The 18,315-nt window shown below is 38.7% G+C and overlaps 1 protein-coding gene across 1 annotated transcript in view; it reads left to right on the top strand.

The window, feature by feature from the left end:
• The window catches only part of ASZ1 (ankyrin repeat, SAM and basic leucine zipper domain containing 1), a 28,689-nt gene extending 11,473 nt beyond the window's left edge, over window positions 1-17,216 (top strand). Inside the window, exons 5-13 of the mRNA XM_063135003.1 lie at window positions 5,789-5,900; window positions 6,763-6,897; window positions 8,232-8,356; window positions 9,526-9,601; window positions 10,809-10,865; window positions 11,989-12,101; window positions 14,753-14,858; window positions 16,191-16,304; window positions 16,977-17,216. Coding sequence (XP_062991073.1) covers window positions 5,789-5,900; window positions 6,763-6,897; window positions 8,232-8,356; window positions 9,526-9,601; window positions 10,809-10,865; window positions 11,989-12,101; window positions 14,753-14,858; window positions 16,191-16,304; window positions 16,977-17,147 — 1,009 coding nt within the window. The 3' untranslated portion in view covers window positions 17,148-17,216. The remainder of the gene's footprint in view (window positions 1-5,788; window positions 5,901-6,762; window positions 6,898-8,231; window positions 8,357-9,525; window positions 9,602-10,808; window positions 10,866-11,988; window positions 12,102-14,752; window positions 14,859-16,190; window positions 16,305-16,976) is intronic.
• Window positions 17,217-18,315: the final 1,099 nt, after the last annotated feature.

Genomic DNA, 18,315 nt, shown 5'->3' with positions numbered 1-18,315 from the left:
ACGGGCCCACTAAGTATATGTAATAAGCTGGCCTGATTTGAGACAGGTTTGCTTTGAATGCTTCAAGAGGACTTATCAGCATCAAAGAAACAGTTGCTTGTACATAACAGTGCCTTGCTTATGTATTCATTCCCTGTTGACTTGTCCACATTTTGTTGTGTTCAACATAGAATTAAAATGCAGTTAATAGGATTTCTTCTCACTGATCTACACAAACTATTCCATAATGTTCAAAGTGGAAAAAGACTACATGTTTTATAAAAAGATTTACAAATACAAAACTGAAAGGTCTTGATTGCATAAATATTCACTCCTGTGCTGTTACACCCCTAAATCAGCACTGGTGCAACCAACTTCCGTCTGAAGTTACATAATTAGTTGAATGGAGTCCACCTGTGTGCATTTCAAGTGTCACATGATCTCAGATAAAATGCACCTGTTTCTGGAAGGCCCCAGAGTTTGTTGGATAACATGTCTAAACAAACAGCATCATGAAGACCAAGGAGCTATCAAAACAAGTCCAGGATAAATTTCTGGAGAAGTACTAATCAGAGTTGGGTTAATATGTGAACATCTCCTGGAGCACTGTTAAATCCTGTTAGAGGCCAATGGTAATTCTGAAACAGCTGGAAATGGGAGAAACAACCCATGGAACAACCACCCAGATGTTCCATGAAGCTTCGCTTTATGGAGGAGTGGCGAGAAGAAAGCCATTGCTGGGAAAAAAAGCCATAACAAATCCTGTTTGGATTTTGCAAAAAGGCAAGTGAGAACACATCAAACATATGGATAAAGGTTCTGCGGTCTGATGAGATCAAAATTGAAAGTTATTGTTTATTGAAAATTTTTGGCCTTAGCACAAAATGCTATGTGTGGCGCAAAGCCACACCATTCCCATGGTGAAGCATGGTGGTGGCAGCATCATATTGTGGGGCTACTTTTCCTTGGCAGGGACTGGGAAGCTGGTCAGGGTTGAAGGAAAGATGGACAGAGCCAAATAAGTACGTTGTGTAAATCAAATGGTAAACATGCCAACTTACTCAATTTTAATTCTAGGTTGTAACACAACAAAATGTGGTCAAGTCAAAGGTGTGTGTGTGTGTGAATACTTATGCAAGGCACTGTATCTTGTGAATAGATAGACTCTGTTTCACAGAAATCTACATGCCCTTCCCTTTCTCTCCCATTTGCACTGATCACTGCCACCTCCAACAGCTCCTTTGACAGCTGTCAAGTGTAGCTGCAGCTAAGGCAAAAGAGTGCAGAAAAAGGGTGGCATATGAAAAAGAGTTGCTGCCAAGTTGGGGAGGGGTGGAGTGGAAGGGGGACACAGTGAAGGGTTGGGTCTACCCTTTAAATCCTTGGGATCCTTTTGCAGAATTGGTAATGTTGGGCACTTGACAGGTGGGAGAAAGTGCTTAACATTACCCACTTCTCAAGGGGATCCCCAGGATTTAATGGGTGGCCCTGACACTTGAGAGTGTCTTCATCATAGTCCACCCCTCCCCGACCTGGCAGCACTAGTTTTTCATAGAAAACTTCACGCTACCTCATTTTTTCCTCTCAGTCATGACATCTGCAGGAAAGAAGTTTCTTTTTCCTAGAAGACTTAAACCTAATGATGTGATGAACTTACCCTTCTGGCATCTTCTGGTATTTAATTTCTTAATTAAGCGTGTTTTATCTCCATCCCCACGTTTCACCAAAATCTGCCTGCCTATTGACAATGCCTGCCTGCCATTGCTCCTTACCCATGTTCAGTGATTACATTAGACAGTTGTTTCCCCTCTTATTTGATAGTCTTACTAACACTTGAAAACTGTCATCATATCCCTTGGTTTTTGTTGTACATAGTTCCTTCATTTGACTCAGCTTCCAGATTCACTTTATCCTCCTCCTTCAACAGTGATACCTGCAAGTGATCACAATACCTTATCAGATGACATTTTATCAACCTTGAGTAGAATAGGATGGTGATTCATTCTTGTGTGTAACAATTCCCATTGTTAATTGTTCAATTTCATTTTATTGTTAGCAGCTGACGTCTCAAGTATATTGCAGTAACTTTAAAGTGCTTACAAAGAACTTAAGAGCCCTGCTGGGTCAGACCAAAGGTCCATTTAGTCTAGCATCCTGTTTCCTACAGTTTCCAGCCAGATACTTCTGGGAACTCCATATTTGGTGCATGAAAGCAATACTCCTTCCCATGCTGTAGTCCTCATCCCACTGACTGATATCCAGTGGCCAGGGGGTTCCGTTTAGTTACCATGGCTAAGAGCCATTGATAGGTCTAGCTACCAGTATTTAAGTAACTTCGTTTAAAGCTATCTGGCAATGAATTCCATAAATTAATTATATGATATATGAAGAAATACCTTACATATAACATAGAACTATCTTATACAGAGTTAGACAATTCACTGGTCCATCTAGCTCTGTTCCATATACTGTAACTGACAGGGCTCTCCAGGATGTGCAGCAAGAGACATCTTTTCTGTGTCTTTAATAGGGATGTGCTCCGCTTCTAATCGGACCGGCGAATTAGAAGCGGAGCGGGGGGCTTCGCCTGCCCTTAAGGTGGAGGCGAAGAGGATTGGGGGGCCGGCGGAGCGTGGCGAAGAGGATCGAGGTGAAGGCGGATCCTTCGCCTCGATCCGGAGCTCCGCTGGAAAGGTAAGTGGGGTTTACCGGGCCCTGCCGCTGTCACCCATGCGGCGACAGCGGCAGGGCCCGGTAACCCCCCCTCCTCTCCCTTACTTGCCTCAGTCCGTGGCCCGTCGACGTCTTCAATTGAGCCCGCGGTTCAACCAGGAAGCGGCCCAGACTTCCTGGTTGAACCGCAGGCTCAATTGAAGACGCCGACGGACCGCGGACGGAGGCAGGTAAGGCCCCCCTCTCCCTTGGTCCCTTACCGGGCTCTGCTGCCGTCACCGCACGGGCGGCGATGGCGGCAGGGCCCAGTAAACCTCCCGTCCTCCTCTCCCGGCCTTACCTGGCGCCACTCCCCTCCACTGCGGCGCTCCGATTTGGAGCCGGAGCTCCGCGGCGAAGAGGAGCGGAGTATGGGCGGAGCGGAGCGGGCCGACCCGAAATTTTCGGATCGGCCTGCGGGGCGGAGCGGGGGGTCCGTGCACACCCCTAGTCTTTAAGCCTGAGGAGCTGGTGATTGAGCCTGGGCTCTTATGTATCCAGTGAACTAATCTGCTGAGATTAACCATTGAGCTATGGCCTCTTCCTACATTCTTTTATAGATTCTGAACCTACTGGTATGAATTTAATTAGTTGATTACACGTTCTAGTATTATTGTATGTGTGCGTGCATGTGTGTTGTGTGTGTATCAGAGCGAATTTTTTCTACCATGAATAGTTTTAATAAACCTGATTCTTGGTCATTTCCAAATACTTCAGCTTTCTTTGTAGGGAAGATACTGTAATCCTTTGCTCTTTTCTGCATCCTTTTCCAAATCTACAATAACTGTTTTCAGATGGAATGGTAAGTGCCTAACTTCTGAATGGGGCCACATCATAGATTGATATAAACATATTCTGATACTGGCCTTATTTTCAGTCCCTTTCCTAATATATCCTAGCATGGAATTTTGGCACATCTTCTAACAAGCTATTTTAATTGCACTATCAACATCAACTAAAGATCTTTTTCTCAGTTAAGTCACCACCAGTTCAAACCACATCAGTACATTGTATGTCTTGTGCCAATTTTACTTTTTGGAGTAAACTAGGAATTGCTAAGGGGCTGATGGTAGGGATATAGAATTACGTTGTTGCTCAGTTTTTATTTCTAGACAATTTGTAAGTTTTTGGCATATTTGTATTTCTAATATATTTGAGTGTAGCCTTTAAGGCTGAGACGAGTAACTGCTTCTTGCTCCATCTGACTAGCTTGTTTCCCAGGCTTGAATGGTTATATCTGAGATTCACCAGATCAAGAGAGAGTACAATGGGTTTAAAGGACAGACCCCTCTCAGAGATAGATTTGCAAATCTTTATCAAGTGTTTTGGGTTTCAAGAATTACAGCATATGGGTAGTGGTCCCTGAAATTTCTCTCAAGCCAAACAACACAATTTGTATTGCTCATACAGTTTAAGAGAATAACAAGCTTTAGCAAAGATGAGGCAAGTCACAAACATTCCTAAATAACGCAAGTTATAATCACTAAAAGTACAATTAAGATAGTGGCAGTATATTGATAACATAATAAAACCTAGGTTCCTCTCAATCTAAGTCAATATCAAAGTCTAATATTTACCTAAATGGGAGCATTATTATTATTATTATTTATTTATATAGCACCATCAATGTACATGGTGCTGTACAGATAACACAGTAAATAGCAAGACCCTGCCGCATAGGCTTACAATCTAATAAGTTGTAGTAAACAATAAAGAGGGAAGGAGAATGGTGGGTGAAGCCAGTCTAAGTACGTATGGTGGGTTTCTCATTCTCCTAGGACTTTTCCCCAAACTGGTGAAACCCTGACCTTTTATAATCCTCATGCCAATTTCCTCATCCTTAGTTTTGGACCTGGTCATACCACCATTCCCATTTTTCTTGATGCTTTATTTCCAAGGATATATTCCATTACTCATAGTAATCTCACAACATGTGCATACAGAACTAGTCACACCAATAAGTTACAGTAAATTCTTATCAATTCTACACACTTCAATACATATTCTACAATACATATACAAGGCAGATCCAAATTTACATTGGTGTAATTCCATTGACATTAGTGATCCCATCATTAAGTGGAGAATTGTCACTTTGGAGTTTTATAGAATGGTATTCTGTAGTTGCTTTAGCTTATTCACATTTATATAAATCTTTATTATACTTTTCTACTCTTATTCTACAAAATAAATGTCATCTAGAAATAAAGGCTTGAACTGCCCATTTGCTAAAACTATACTGAGACAAAGTACAACTTTCAATATGTGTTTTAGGTGTCCCTCTAGTGGTCTGAAATATGACTAACAGTGCTAATTTAAAAGATATTGCTGTTAGGCTTTTTAGCTCTACTAATCAGCATACAATAACTATTCTAGTTGTCTAGAAAGTTATTCATTCATACATTGAGAATACTTACCCATAATGTTATGTATATACTAGTTGATATGCCTGGCATTGCTCAGGTCCGTAAATAATGTTTATAACATTTATTTGATATATAATAAATTTCTATGCAACTTACTCATCTTCAGGTTGGTTGGTTATTTTAGTTTGGTTGAGTTAGTAAATTGGTTTTTTCCCCCCCTGATCCATGGACACGAAGACCTGTCTGGGTGAACAGCATTAAGGCAGTACCATATGTGGAAGTGGGTAAACATTTTGGAACATGCGTGACACACACATACTTTCCACTTTATATATATATGGAGAGAGAGAGAGAGAAACAGAGAGAGAGTGTAAACAGTGAAATGCAACAAGCAAAGTTGGTGTGTGTGTGTGTGTTTTCTTTTCAGGTGTACTATTTTTATGACTCATTGTACCATACTTTTGCAATGATACTATGGTTATGAAACATTTAAGTGACATGTAGGGCAGTTAATTATATTAGCTGGTATTAAAAGCAGCAACCCTGCAACTCATTCTATCAAACATTACAATTTATAGTTTATAATTCTTGTACATCAAAGTCTGATGCAAAAGAATCAGCAGATTGCTTCGCTGTTCAGTTTTTATGACTGAAAAACAGCCTTTTGCACTCGAAAAATACTATTTTAATAGCCATCACTACTTTAACAGGTATTATGGGCTTTTTCTTAGGAAGAAAATGATTCCACTAATGTATGCAGCCCGTGAAGGCCACCCTAAAATCGTTGCTCTTCTCGTTGCTCATGGATCAGAAATAAATGTCCAGGATGAAAGCGGTTACACTGTAAGCTTTCTGTATAATAATTTGTTTATCTGCTTGCTTCTTCAAATGTTCTAAATATCTTGGCAGTACTGATTTCAAAGATTTCTGAAATGTGCTTCACAGATTTTATTGTACCAAAAAATCCTTGTTTCTCTGCATCTTTCTCCTTTAAGCTTTTGAATGAAGGATGGAGGAAAGGTTTAATACCCTTTACTAAAATGAGAAAAAAGTAGATGTCCCTAATTCTGATTGCCTGTATGCACTTCTGTTTTTTATTTTTATAAAGCTGTTTTTATACAGAACACCAGTTTCCTTTTCAGCATTGAAAATTTATACGACACAACAGTTGCTGGTTTACAATCCCACACCCGCCCCTACTGCACTATACAGCAGCCTATTTCAGGCATGCTGCAGGAATTCAGTATCCAAAACTAGTTTCATTATGCAGACACAGATGCTAGTTTGTGGTGAATGCCTGATCCATCTGAAGAATAGCATCTATATAAGAGAGTATATACAAAGGTTTGGACTGTAACTTCCATGACTGGAGTTCAGTTCATGGAATAGGGCTTTTTAACCTTTACCTTTCTATGTGACACTTGAAAAACCTGCTCCTGAGGCCCTCCCCTTTCTCCAGAATATGTAGCAGTGAGAGATTTCAGCAGGAAATCCACAGATGCTTCAGCTGTTCCTTCTCTTTTCAATCCCCAACTCCCCCAATTTTCAGACTTATTTTAAGCTTGGGAGATGGCAATGTTGAACTGAAATGTGAAAGGAAAATAAGGTATACACAGGTCTTGCAGGTTGGGTGCAAGCACTCAGAAGTAACTCACGTTGAAATTGATTTTCTTCTTTAATTTTAAATAACTAAAAATCATTACAGGCATTAACATGGGCAGCACGACAGGGACATAAAAAAGTAGTGTTCAAGTTGCTTGAACTTGGAGCTGATAAATCAATACAAACAAAAGATGGACAGACACCAGGAGAAATTGCAAAGAACAACAAGCATTCAGAGGTATTATTTCATATGGGATATCAAGACTTGGGTTGAAATGTTTGTATTTTCATAAGTTTGCTTAACTTCCCATTCCTACGTTAAGAGGCATTCTAAGCATTAGAGTTGATATAATTTAGTATTAGCATGGTACTTGTCTTTTCAGCAGCATTATCTGTAATATTGAGCTTATTAGTGACAATTCTTTTGTTTTGTAAACATGCTCCATAACTATTTTTTAGGAATAATTTATCAAAATATATCTTCATTCACTAGGTATTCAGATGCACGTTTGAGTAATGTTTCTATTAATGAAGATCTGCATTTATTTCTATTGATGTAGTACATTCCAAATTAAATAAAAAATACCTAAAATTCATACAACATGCTTAATTACCTGGGACTTGCAGGCAAATAGTGTAGTATTTAAAAGAAAATAAAGCTATATTTCTTAAGCTTCCTTGCTGAGAGTATTACTGAGTTCATTGTGCTTGCCAAGACTTCTGTATTGAGTTGTCTGTTAGTATCAAAGGTAAGGAGCTTCAGTATCAAAGGGACTATCTGACCCCTGAATCAGACAATACATATACAGTTTCTACAATGCTATTTCCCTGCCAATATGTCAATACCAATTGCTGTTTCATGAATATGAATTCAAAATCTTGACTTTTAAAATATCTTTGTTGATCAAAACACTCATACAAAAACCTAAACATAAGCTTTTCAAGTTAGGTACAATTAATTTTGGTATACCGTATTTCTTCGATTCTAGGACGCCATCGATTGTAAGATGCACACTAATTTCAGTACCACCAACAGGAAAAAAAGTTTTGATTCTAAGAAATAAGACACACCCCGTTTTTAGAGATGTTTATATGGGTAAAAAAGTGTGTCTTAGAATCGAAGAAATATGGTATATCTTTTGCAAAGCGATTTCTCACTCAAAGTTTACTAATTTAACCTAAGTTAACATCTATGTATGTGAGTTATTGTTTATATTTTACAAAACATTCTTTGCTCAGTAATTGACAGGTGAAATCTTTATGTTCATCCTGACCCTGAATAATACAATTTGATGTATTTCTATTTTTCACATAATCCTTTTCATCTTTTGTGATGAGTTTGAATTCATCGTTCTCTGTTTGGCTATTTTGGGTGTCACTATTGAAAAGTATTTTCAAGTTCTTATTTCTAAAATGACAGCTTAATAGTAAGTGTTTTGTTAGCGTTAGGAGGGCACATTGTTACTATATTATAGTTGAATTTCCAGTTGCACAGCTGTGTAATGAACATATTACTGAATGTATCAGATCTTTTCCCTGGTTGAATATTTACCATTTTTATTATTCTCTTAGCTTTTCAGTTTACTTTCTTTGACAGCAAATCCTTTCCAAGGAAAGTTCCAGGACCTAACTAAAGAAGAATCTATTCGCAGACTTTTAAAATCAGTGCCTGATGCAGTTAGAAAAAATAAAAATAGGTAAAAGAAATAGAATAGTAACTCAGACTTAACGGTATTACTCTATGGATGTTTTATCTGCTGTACAGATTTAAACACTTGGAGTTGGATCAAGGATCTGCCTTGTGTTGATAGAAGGGCTCCTCTCACAGAAATTTCGTTCACTGGTTTTTTCTTGTTTTCCCCACACACAGCTCAGCTCATTAAGCAAGATCTCCCAACACACTGTGTAGCATTTTCAGAGGGCTGGAGGGGCTGCCATGGACAGGGACAGTCTGCTTCTGCCAGCCCAGTTTTACACACACTTAAAACTGGATCTAATCCCAGTCTTTAGTAAGCAAGAGGACATATGCAAATCCCCTTTTTGAGATCCTCTCCCTCCATAGCGAAGGACACCTATCTAGCTCTGGGGTGAGGAACATCATCTGTGGGCTAGATTATGTTGAAGAGTGTCCTCACACCTGATACCATCTGCTCTTCAGCCCAAGTGGTATTGGATAAATAAAAAATAGTACTGTATTTCTTTGATTCTAAGACACCATCGATTGTAAGACGCACACTAATTTCAGTACCACCAACAGAAAAAAAAGCTTTGATTCTTAGAAATAATAAACGCACCCGCGATTCTAAGACGCACCCCATTTTTAGAGGTGTTTATATGGGGAAAAACATGCGTCTTAGAATCAAAGAAATACGGAAATAGGCTTTTTTTTTTAAGACAGCAGTTATAGATGCCTCAACATATACGATTACATGCCTGATATTAAAGGTAGTCTTTACCTGGCAGCGAAAAGATGACAGTGTCAGCGCCAGGCAGGTCTCAGCAGGGAGCTCATTCCATAGTTGGGGCGGGGGTACCACCAAGAAGGCCCTCTCTCTCTTGTGGCCACCTTCCAAGCCTTCTTTGGAGATGGCACTCGGAGGAACGCCCTAGATGTTGGTCATAGTGTCATGGTACGTTCAGACCAGGACAGGCGTTCTGTCAGATATGGCAGTCCCAAGCCATGTAAGGCTTTATTAGGTTAAAACAATCAGCCTGAATTGGGCTTGGAAACATATAGGCAGTCAATGCAAGTGGGTCAGAATTGGTTTTATAAGCTCAGACCTTTTGATCTCAGGTCTTTTAGATTTGGTTTAAACACATGTTCTAATTATTCATATTTTTATAATGAACTAATGTATGTGTGTAGTTCTTATGCAGCTTTTGGTGACCTGGAAGTGTTTTTACATGGACTTGAGCTAGAACATATAACAGAGGTACTGAAGGTAAGATTTCTTTAATGACAACATATATGGATAGCACCATATGTTCTGTATCCATGTAATTAATTCTGAGCATCACTGTTAAGATTTAAGACTCAAGTTGCCTTTTTAATAAAGGTCTTAGATTAATGTTCAAATTGTTTTGGAGGATCTAAATTTCAAGTGTATTCTGAATATTAACCTAGGTTGGGTGGAAAATAATTAAATTGTGACTTCATAACTGGGTTTCTACATCACGATAATCCATGATGGGTTAAATAAGCCAAGATAGCTTATTTAACCCATTATGGTTTGTTGTGTCTTCTGTTGGGGTTTATTTAATCGATCATGGGTTATTATGTAGTCATAGTGGTTTATTTTGGTCACCTATAGAGCCACTTGGCAAGAATGGTCAAACCGCTGCAGTCGTTTTCCTCCAACCAACAGATTCCTGTTTCTGTGATCTGCCTAACAATTGATTGTGCTCGTAGCCTGACCCTGCCCTAATCATTTCTCTGGCTATATACTCTGCAACCTCCCCAATGTCAAACACCATTTTGGTCAGCTGGTAGCAGCTGCTCAGAGTTATCATTATGAAGTTTTGTCCTGCTTTTGCTCATCTGGATTTGTCAGTGCAGAGGGTTTTCAGTGGGCCTTGTGTGCACCCCTGGTAGGGGAGACTGTATGAAGTTTGGTCCCAATCCTGCAAATTTTATTTGCTCCATCACTTTTTGGCACACCCAGGGGTTTTGCTCCTTTGTGTGAAATTGCACAGGATTTTGATGATGCATCGGGTGCCTCCGGACTAGGGAAGATTGTGTATGAAGTTTTGTTCTGGTTCTGCAAAGTCCAGCGCTTTAGAGCCACCACCCCTTGTTAGGGTGAAGCTGGAAGTGCTGAGTAAAGCCCCTACTTTACTCCACAGCTCTCCCCCTCATTGGGATATTGTGGAAGGTTAAAACAGGCTGCTGCAATATTGTCAATGAGTGAAACAATGCCACAGCTGGTTCGGGAGGACTGCAGCAGAACATGGGGGTGGAGGGATGACTCAGATTATGCAGAGTAGCTTAAGCTACGCAACGTAGTTAATTTGTCTGATTGTGTGGGGATAACAGTAGCTTGTTTTCAAAATAAACTACTGTGAATAGCATATTTAAGCCATCATTGCTTAAAGTGATGTCCAAATGCAGCCATAGTGTTGTCTCTGAGAAAACAATTTTGTATCATACAGGAGAGAGGGATAGCTTTAAGACAGCTTTTGACGATGGGAAAAGACGACTTTAAACAGGTTGGCTTTATACTACTGTTTCTATTTTTTATTTCATATACCAATTTTAATGCTGATGTACATCTTTATAGAGGAAAAAGAGTATTCTCTTTCAGATACCTTGAATTCCTAAATGTATCTGTATTGAACTGGAAAAGATCAGGCTGTCCATGTGTTGTGATAGAAATTAAGTGTTAGCACATGAGGGTGTGTTTATACATTCAGTTATAAACAATTTTATAATTATAAGGCTTAAAATGTTCTCTGCTGTCAATAATTGAAAGTACTGGAAATGTGAGTTGAATGGAGAATGTAAATTAACTTTGACAGGTATATATATTCATATAAAGGAATGGAGAATATGCAGAAATTAGTCTGTATTCGTTTGTAGTCTCAAGAGATGTATGAGAATATTAATGCATCTGAGAGATTTCATACATTGTCCAGACGATAGCCATAGTCTCCCAAGTGGAGATGGTGAACTTAATATGCAAAACTTATGAAATATCCTGTATTTGTTATCCACATGTGCATATTCTTCATGCTTTCATGTGAAAGTGCACGACTGAGGACTTTCCAGAATCTCTGTTGAACTTGCATTATTCAGAATCTATATATTGGGCTGATCATTGATAAATCAAGACACTCAGGTCTGAATATTTTTCTTGACTGAAAGTCATAGTTTGACCTCAGCGAAGTACCTCTCCTGCAGTCCCTTTTTTCAGAAAAGAATTGCAGTCTTTTCAGATGTGGTTTAGTCGTTTTATGACATGTTTTCATCAGAAGACAGTACGTGTTTACTGTTCTGTATAGTATGCCATCTGGAATTATTCAAAATCCTTTTCAGCATTCTCTTTGGAAATTAATTGGAACGTTTACCCATAGCTTGAAATTATTGAACTAAACACAAAAAATAAAATAGGAGAGAGATTGGAGTTTATGTATGTCTAATTTTAGTCTAGTTCCCTCTCTTGGCCAAATTGAGATAAAGGATTCTCAACCCTAAGGCCTCTAACTTGGCTCTTCCATGATTAAAACTGTGAATTAAAACTTCCATGATTAAAACTTTATTAATATAGCACTTATATTTTTTAAACTCTCATTTTTTCTAAATTCCTTCAGAGATTTTAAATTTCTCATTTAGATTGGGATTATGAATACTAGAGATCAACAAAAAATCTTAGATGCTGCTAAAGAACTTCAGGTAGAAGAAGTCAAATTGGGAGAGTTGTCTGGAGTGATAAACTTGGAATTCAGGTAAAATACCAGTTTTGAACAAATATGGTGACTAATTAGTTGAAAAAATATTTTAACAGGAAGAAATAAAAATAGTAGTTATCGATGCGCAATCAAGAAGTCTCAAATCATTTTTTTTCTGCATAGGACATAATAGACGAAAAATAAACTGATGTTTAAAATTGATTAATGATTATGATTCATGATTATGAATTACTGCATTAACTTTGCTTTACTCGCAGTATATGCATCAAAATACCATAGTTTGAAATTACAGATAGGGTTGTAAAGTGGAGAGCTGCAGACTTTTGCGGAGGATAGCGGAGGCAACACTGTCTCCACACCCCCACTACCACCATAAGTAGAAGTGCCTTCCAATCTGGTGGAAGGAGATATTCACTGTTGGTTAACTCCTCCCAATGCTTGCGACAGGCAAGGAACATGTAGCCAAGCATTTGCCTTAGTCTTGTCTTCTGTGGCTCCTAGCCAGTTTGTCCCTTGCCTCCGCTGGGACAGAACTTGATTTAGTTTCTCTTTCAACAAATTCTCTCCTTAGGCCTCTTATCTTTCCCTGCTCTTTAGCTCTACAAACCTTGGAGTTTCTCTTCTCATCTTTGCCAGTATTTCTCTTCTCCACTTTAAAAAAGAGAGAGCTTTTGTTTTTCCTATGGCTTCTTTTGCTACAAGATGGTGCCAACAAACAAGAAAAGCTCCAAATCTGGAAAGGAAAAAGAATGGTCAGTAAATCCTGTTCGGACCCAAACTGCTGCTCATTACGCACCTCCCCCGCTTGAATCAGAAGTTGATTGCCATTTCAGATTGCAAGGATTCTATTGGGAAGCTTGTTGTGTCCAGGCAAAAGCTGATGCCTGCACCCCGCTGATGCAGACACCATTGTAGCAACCAACCCTAATGCAACTCATCAACCAGAGGCTGAGCAAGATGAGATTGTGTATCCTCTCCTTGGGTCTTACCCCAGCTCAGGCTCATCACTAAAGGGAAGCATCATAAGACTAGAAGAGCTTCTTCACATGAGAAAATTTCAGGGTGCGTTCATAGTTCAGCGGTACAGCACCTGCTTTGCATGCAGAACATTCCAGATTCAATCCTGGGCATCTCCATTAGGGCTTGGAAAGAATCCTGCCTGAAATCTTGAAACCCCGTGTCCATCTGTCAAGACTCTAGAGCATGGTGGGCAACCTGTCCCTTGTCCCAAGTATTTAATGGCTCCGGTGGAAGAACCTTCCAACATAAGGTTCTTTAATAATGACTTCCTACTTATTCTCTCCAGAACCATGGTGTCTTTGAAAAATTGCTCCCCCACTCAAGAACCAGCCAATCCTCCTTTAGAAGGCTTGCCTTCTTTCCAGATCCAAAGCCAGCTAATTGTGAGGTTCCTTTTCCTTTGTTTTTTGGGAAAATCTAGTTAAAGCTGAATGGAATGTACCCCTCCAAAGCAGGAACACCTCCAACCTGACACAAAGGTATTATTTTTTACCACAGACAGCTATGGAAGGTCGTTTTTTCTTTTATTGTAGGTACATAAATTCAAATATATCAATTTCAGTGCATGCATATGAAGTGTGTGCGTGAAAATACAGTTTTCTAAAAATTATACATAAACTTCAACAAAAGCAGACCAAATGCTCAAATAAGGAAGAACCCTGCCCCCCTCAAATTTACAAAACAAAAAAACTTGGAAGAACTTAAGGCCCCCTTGGACGATCCTCCTGTGGCATCCTTATTCTCGAGCCAGGAATCCCAAGGACCGGGATGCTCTGCTTTAAGAATCCGGTGAAAAGCGCATTGAAGCAGTTTTAAAGAAGCCTTATGAGGCCACTGCTCTGGAGTTTTGGGCTTCCTCTGCAGCATCTTTTTTCTCTAGCACTACTGTAATAAAAATAATGATGATGACGACGATGATAACAACAACAACAACAACTAAGTGTTGGATAGTTTCACCCTACTTAGGAGTTTATCAAAACTATATAAGACATACCTTTCTCTAAGATTCCACACAGGATTCCATGATTTATGCAGCTTGTTCTATTGCTGCAACCACAGTGGCAGGATGCTCACTCTAGTTAAAATGCTACAATGTGGTTGCTTATTACAAAGGAAACTTAGCCTTTGTAGGGCCCTACCTCTTTGCAGAAGAGTTCTGAAGAACGTTTTAGTGGAAACTAAAGACAAGAAGGAGGCTCTGCCTTTTAATGGAGTTACAGAAGCAGGATTCTTCCCTTCCTTCAGGTCTGTCCACAAGCAAAAGCTAATGGCTGCAGCAATTGCTCATCTTCAAAATATAGGGGGCACAGAACCTGTTGTCCTCCTCTCCAAGAAGTTTCAGAGGATTTACTGTGGGAGGCTATACACAAAAAAAGAACTAAGTGGTTTGCTGTGTATTGTGGGTGGGTGGGTGGTCGCTCTTGGAGAAACAATTCCAAAGTCTTGCTGGGCATGGGTAACTGCAGTTCTCTGGATGCTGTCCAATGTTAGCTATAGAATTATTTGCATTACATTGTTAGGCCTAATCTACACACTAGATTTTAGCCAAAAGGCCTAATCTTAGAAAGAACCTAACACCTACTTACTTGTGTCTTCTTGATGCTGAAAATGTTTTGGAGCTATTTCTGTAAAACTGAGTATGTAACTATTGTCTCTGTTTGTTACAGTGGTGATGAGTTTCTTTCTTTTCTCATGAAACTAAACAGACAATGTATTCATCTTACAACTGCTGTGCAGGGTGCGGTTAATCAGTTCCCTACAAATGCTCAAAAGGTATTTGTGTAAAAACAAATGTTCAGAATAACAAACTCATGTTACTGTATATTTTACCAGAATGGTAACATAATGTAATATAATTTCTTGAAGTACCACCTTAGGGTTGAAGCTCACTTAATTCTGTCTGTCTTTAAAGAAAAATCTTCCTTCTTAAAATTATTTCTTATTTTAAGGCAGTCCAATACAAACTGGTAGCAACTCTCTCTTTCTTGGAATAGAATCAGAATTGTTTTGTCAGTTCAGCATCTTTCCATTACAAACATACGCAGCATCAGAACAAATGTTTTTAAAATAATTCTCAGGCTACAGAAGCTTAGCCTGGGATGGGGGAAACATAGAGGTGCTCCAAGTCCTCTGCAGTTGCTCCCTTTCCTCAGCGCCATGTGCACACAATTGTTCAGGAGGCATTGTGCATATGTAACATAGCCTAACGGCATGGCAGACAAAGAAGGCATGACTGTCATTGGTTTCAAGGCTGCCCAGCAACAGCAACTTGAGGCAGATCAAGAGGTTGAGCAGATGGAAGGCAGCAGTGAGGGAGGAGAGTTTTCCTGTCCTCTCCAGACCTAAGATTTGGCAAGACCAGAGTTACTGGCCTGGATCAAATGTGTTGTGCCAAGGGAAGTCAAGGATGCTGTGCTCTCAGACCAAAGTTATAGAAACCAGAAGATCCAAACATGTAAGACCAACTCTGGCCCATTTGCATTGGCTACCTGTATGTTTCCAAGTCCAATTTAAGGTGCTGTTTTTAACCTATAAAGCCTTACATGGGCCGGGACTGAAATACATTGTCATATTGGCACTTTGCAAGGTTTGTTTTCTTGTGACCAATTTGAACATTGGTCGTCTACATGAACATTGCAATATCACTTAGTAAGGTAGTTTATTTCTGCCATATGCTATAGCAAGTCAGAGAAATCTATAACAAATATAACAGTAACAAATATTTTTTCAGTGACAAATTTAAGCTATATTATCTGCACATTATCTGCACATCAAACAGCTCTAGACTAGAATCAAATGTATCTTTTGTGTAGCTGACCTCACTTAAATTCTAGTTAACAAGTTTTATCCAGTAGCTAGCAGAAGAGCAAGAGATAGTGTTGTTCCACTAATAGTTCTGCAAGCTTTAGCAGAACAACTAGTGCAAGCAATACCTTGCACAATCCTTAATGGATTGTGCAAGCAGAATCTGTGTTTTGGTTTTGGCACTTGCATTAAGATGAAAATGATTTCTGCAGAATGGATACAAACCAGTGTATATAATAGTTATGCTCTAGCTAGCTTGTAAACTGTCTTTCAAGTGAGGAATTTTATATTTCTTGTTAGTTGGTTCTTGAATGGAGTCCACCTGAAAGCCTTGCTAAAATTTGTGAAGACCTTATTTCCAGTGCTGAAGATCTGAATGGAGAAGCTAACAAATTAAAAACACTAATGCAAAAGGTATATATGATTTAACAAATAGAATAGTTAAAAACATTGCCAAACAATAGGCAGATTTTCTCGCCAGCATAGTCAGTGGTGAGGAACGATGGGAGTTGTAGGCCAAAACATCTGCAGGGCCACCACTTGCTCAACCTAGTTTTAGTATACGTTGGCTCATTGTGTAATAGACCATAAGATTCCCATTAGAGTATATTTTTAAACTGCAATACAAATGTTTGTCAATCCTAATAGCCTACATTCCTTACATACCATAGGAGTGAAAAAGAAAAATGGGGAGGGAAGTAAGGGGAATTGTTTAATTTAATCTGCTTATCCTGGGATACAACCCTGAATGCTGGAAGCTTCACAAACCTTCCATACCCTGGATTGCTAGAGAATCCCACATAGTAATGTCCATTTTGTAGTTCATGTGTGGCTTGTATATATATATATATATATATATGTCAAGATAAACCATATGATGTCAGAATGTGGCCTTTCTCTAGGTATACACAAAACCAAGTCGCATTCATTTCAATGAGCCTTTTTTAAGTAGGACTTAACACTGAATCTTACCATTGTGCTTTTTTTATATCTGAGCCATGTCAAATGTTATAGATGCCTAAAATTTAAACATCTTGTACTATACTGTAGAGTCCTAACATTCTCCTTCCCTTTAAATTGTATTAGCTACATACAGGACAGAGTGATGATCCTTGCCGAATACAACCTCTGGTGGAAAAAGGCCGATGGAAGATGACTTTTTTAAAAACGGCAGCACTAACCTTGGTTGGGTCTGGATGTTTCTTCTTTATCGGCATGTTAACTTTAAGAAAGAGCCGAGTTGGAATTATGCTTTAGAACGTCTTTTCCAATATCTAGAACTAGGGATTAAAATAATCTTAATGACTTATATTTGCTTTACTGGTTGGTTCTTGACATTTTATAACAGTAAAGGAATTTCCACATTCTAAGTTAAACTTGTTGCCATGAAGCACATGTCGTTTTTTTCTGACATTTTGATAAAAAAGTATGCACATACAACTTTGTAAATAGCAGTTCATATTTTATTTGTAAGAGTAATCTTGTTTCTTATATTTGCCTGTTTAGAATCCATTTGTGTATGTTTTTCAGCAATTTGAGTTTGTGTTGATAAGTAACTTATTAAGCACTGTTTATTAAAAAAATATTGTCCTATATGTTGATCTACCTCATACTATAAAATTTGATTCAAAGCCTTTGCTTCTGAGTGAGTGCATGGCCTAGGTCCTGATTAATAAGTAACATTTTCCTATATTGAAATTATATATCAGGAAAATCTTGTACACTATTAGACTTTCTTTTTCTGCAAGTCTCAGTGTGTGCAGTGTCTGTTCTATGCATGCGATTAAGAACTAATGAACTCTCCTCTTATGCTTAAAATGTGACTTTATTCATGTTTCCTGCACAGATACAAAGTGGGTATAACTTTAGGAAAGCTAGATTCATGCCTCTCGCATCATGCTTGTTTGCAGAGCCTTTCGTATTTAAGTGAAGGTCAAGAGCTGAGGACCACAAAGAGGCAGGATCTGCAAGAAATGGTGGAACAACATATCATAAACGTTAATTCTTAAATTCAGGCTTCGTCTGTTGCTTTGAAATTTACAGCAGCGGTTCTACTCAACCAATCTGTTGACATAGTGCCTTGCATAACTATTCACCCTCCTTTGACTTGTCCACATTTTGTTGTGTTACAACCTGGAATTAAAATGAAGTTAATTGGCATATTTGCCATTTAATTTACACAACATATTTAACACTTTGAAATTGCAAAATATTTTTATCGTGACACAAAATCTAAGTAAACAAAAGCAACCTGGCATTTGTTGTCAGGTATGAAGCTTAAGTCAATGGCTCCTCTCATAGTTGTTTCCCCATTAATAAAGACAGTTGAGTGCCTGCAACAGTTATTTACAACTAAATCCTTCAGCCCTGTGTAGCTGCAAAACAAGCGGGCATGTTTACCCATGGACAATGCCAGCTTGTTTTT

This window comes from Elgaria multicarinata, chromosome 9 (genome assembly GCF_023053635.1).
Source record: "Elgaria multicarinata webbii isolate HBS135686 ecotype San Diego chromosome 9, rElgMul1.1.pri, whole genome shotgun sequence".
Taxonomy (NCBI): domain Eukaryota; kingdom Metazoa; phylum Chordata; class Lepidosauria; order Squamata; family Anguidae; genus Elgaria; species Elgaria multicarinata.
The sequence above is the reverse complement of the archived record's forward strand: the minus strand, read 5'-3'. Positions and strand labels throughout refer to the sequence as shown.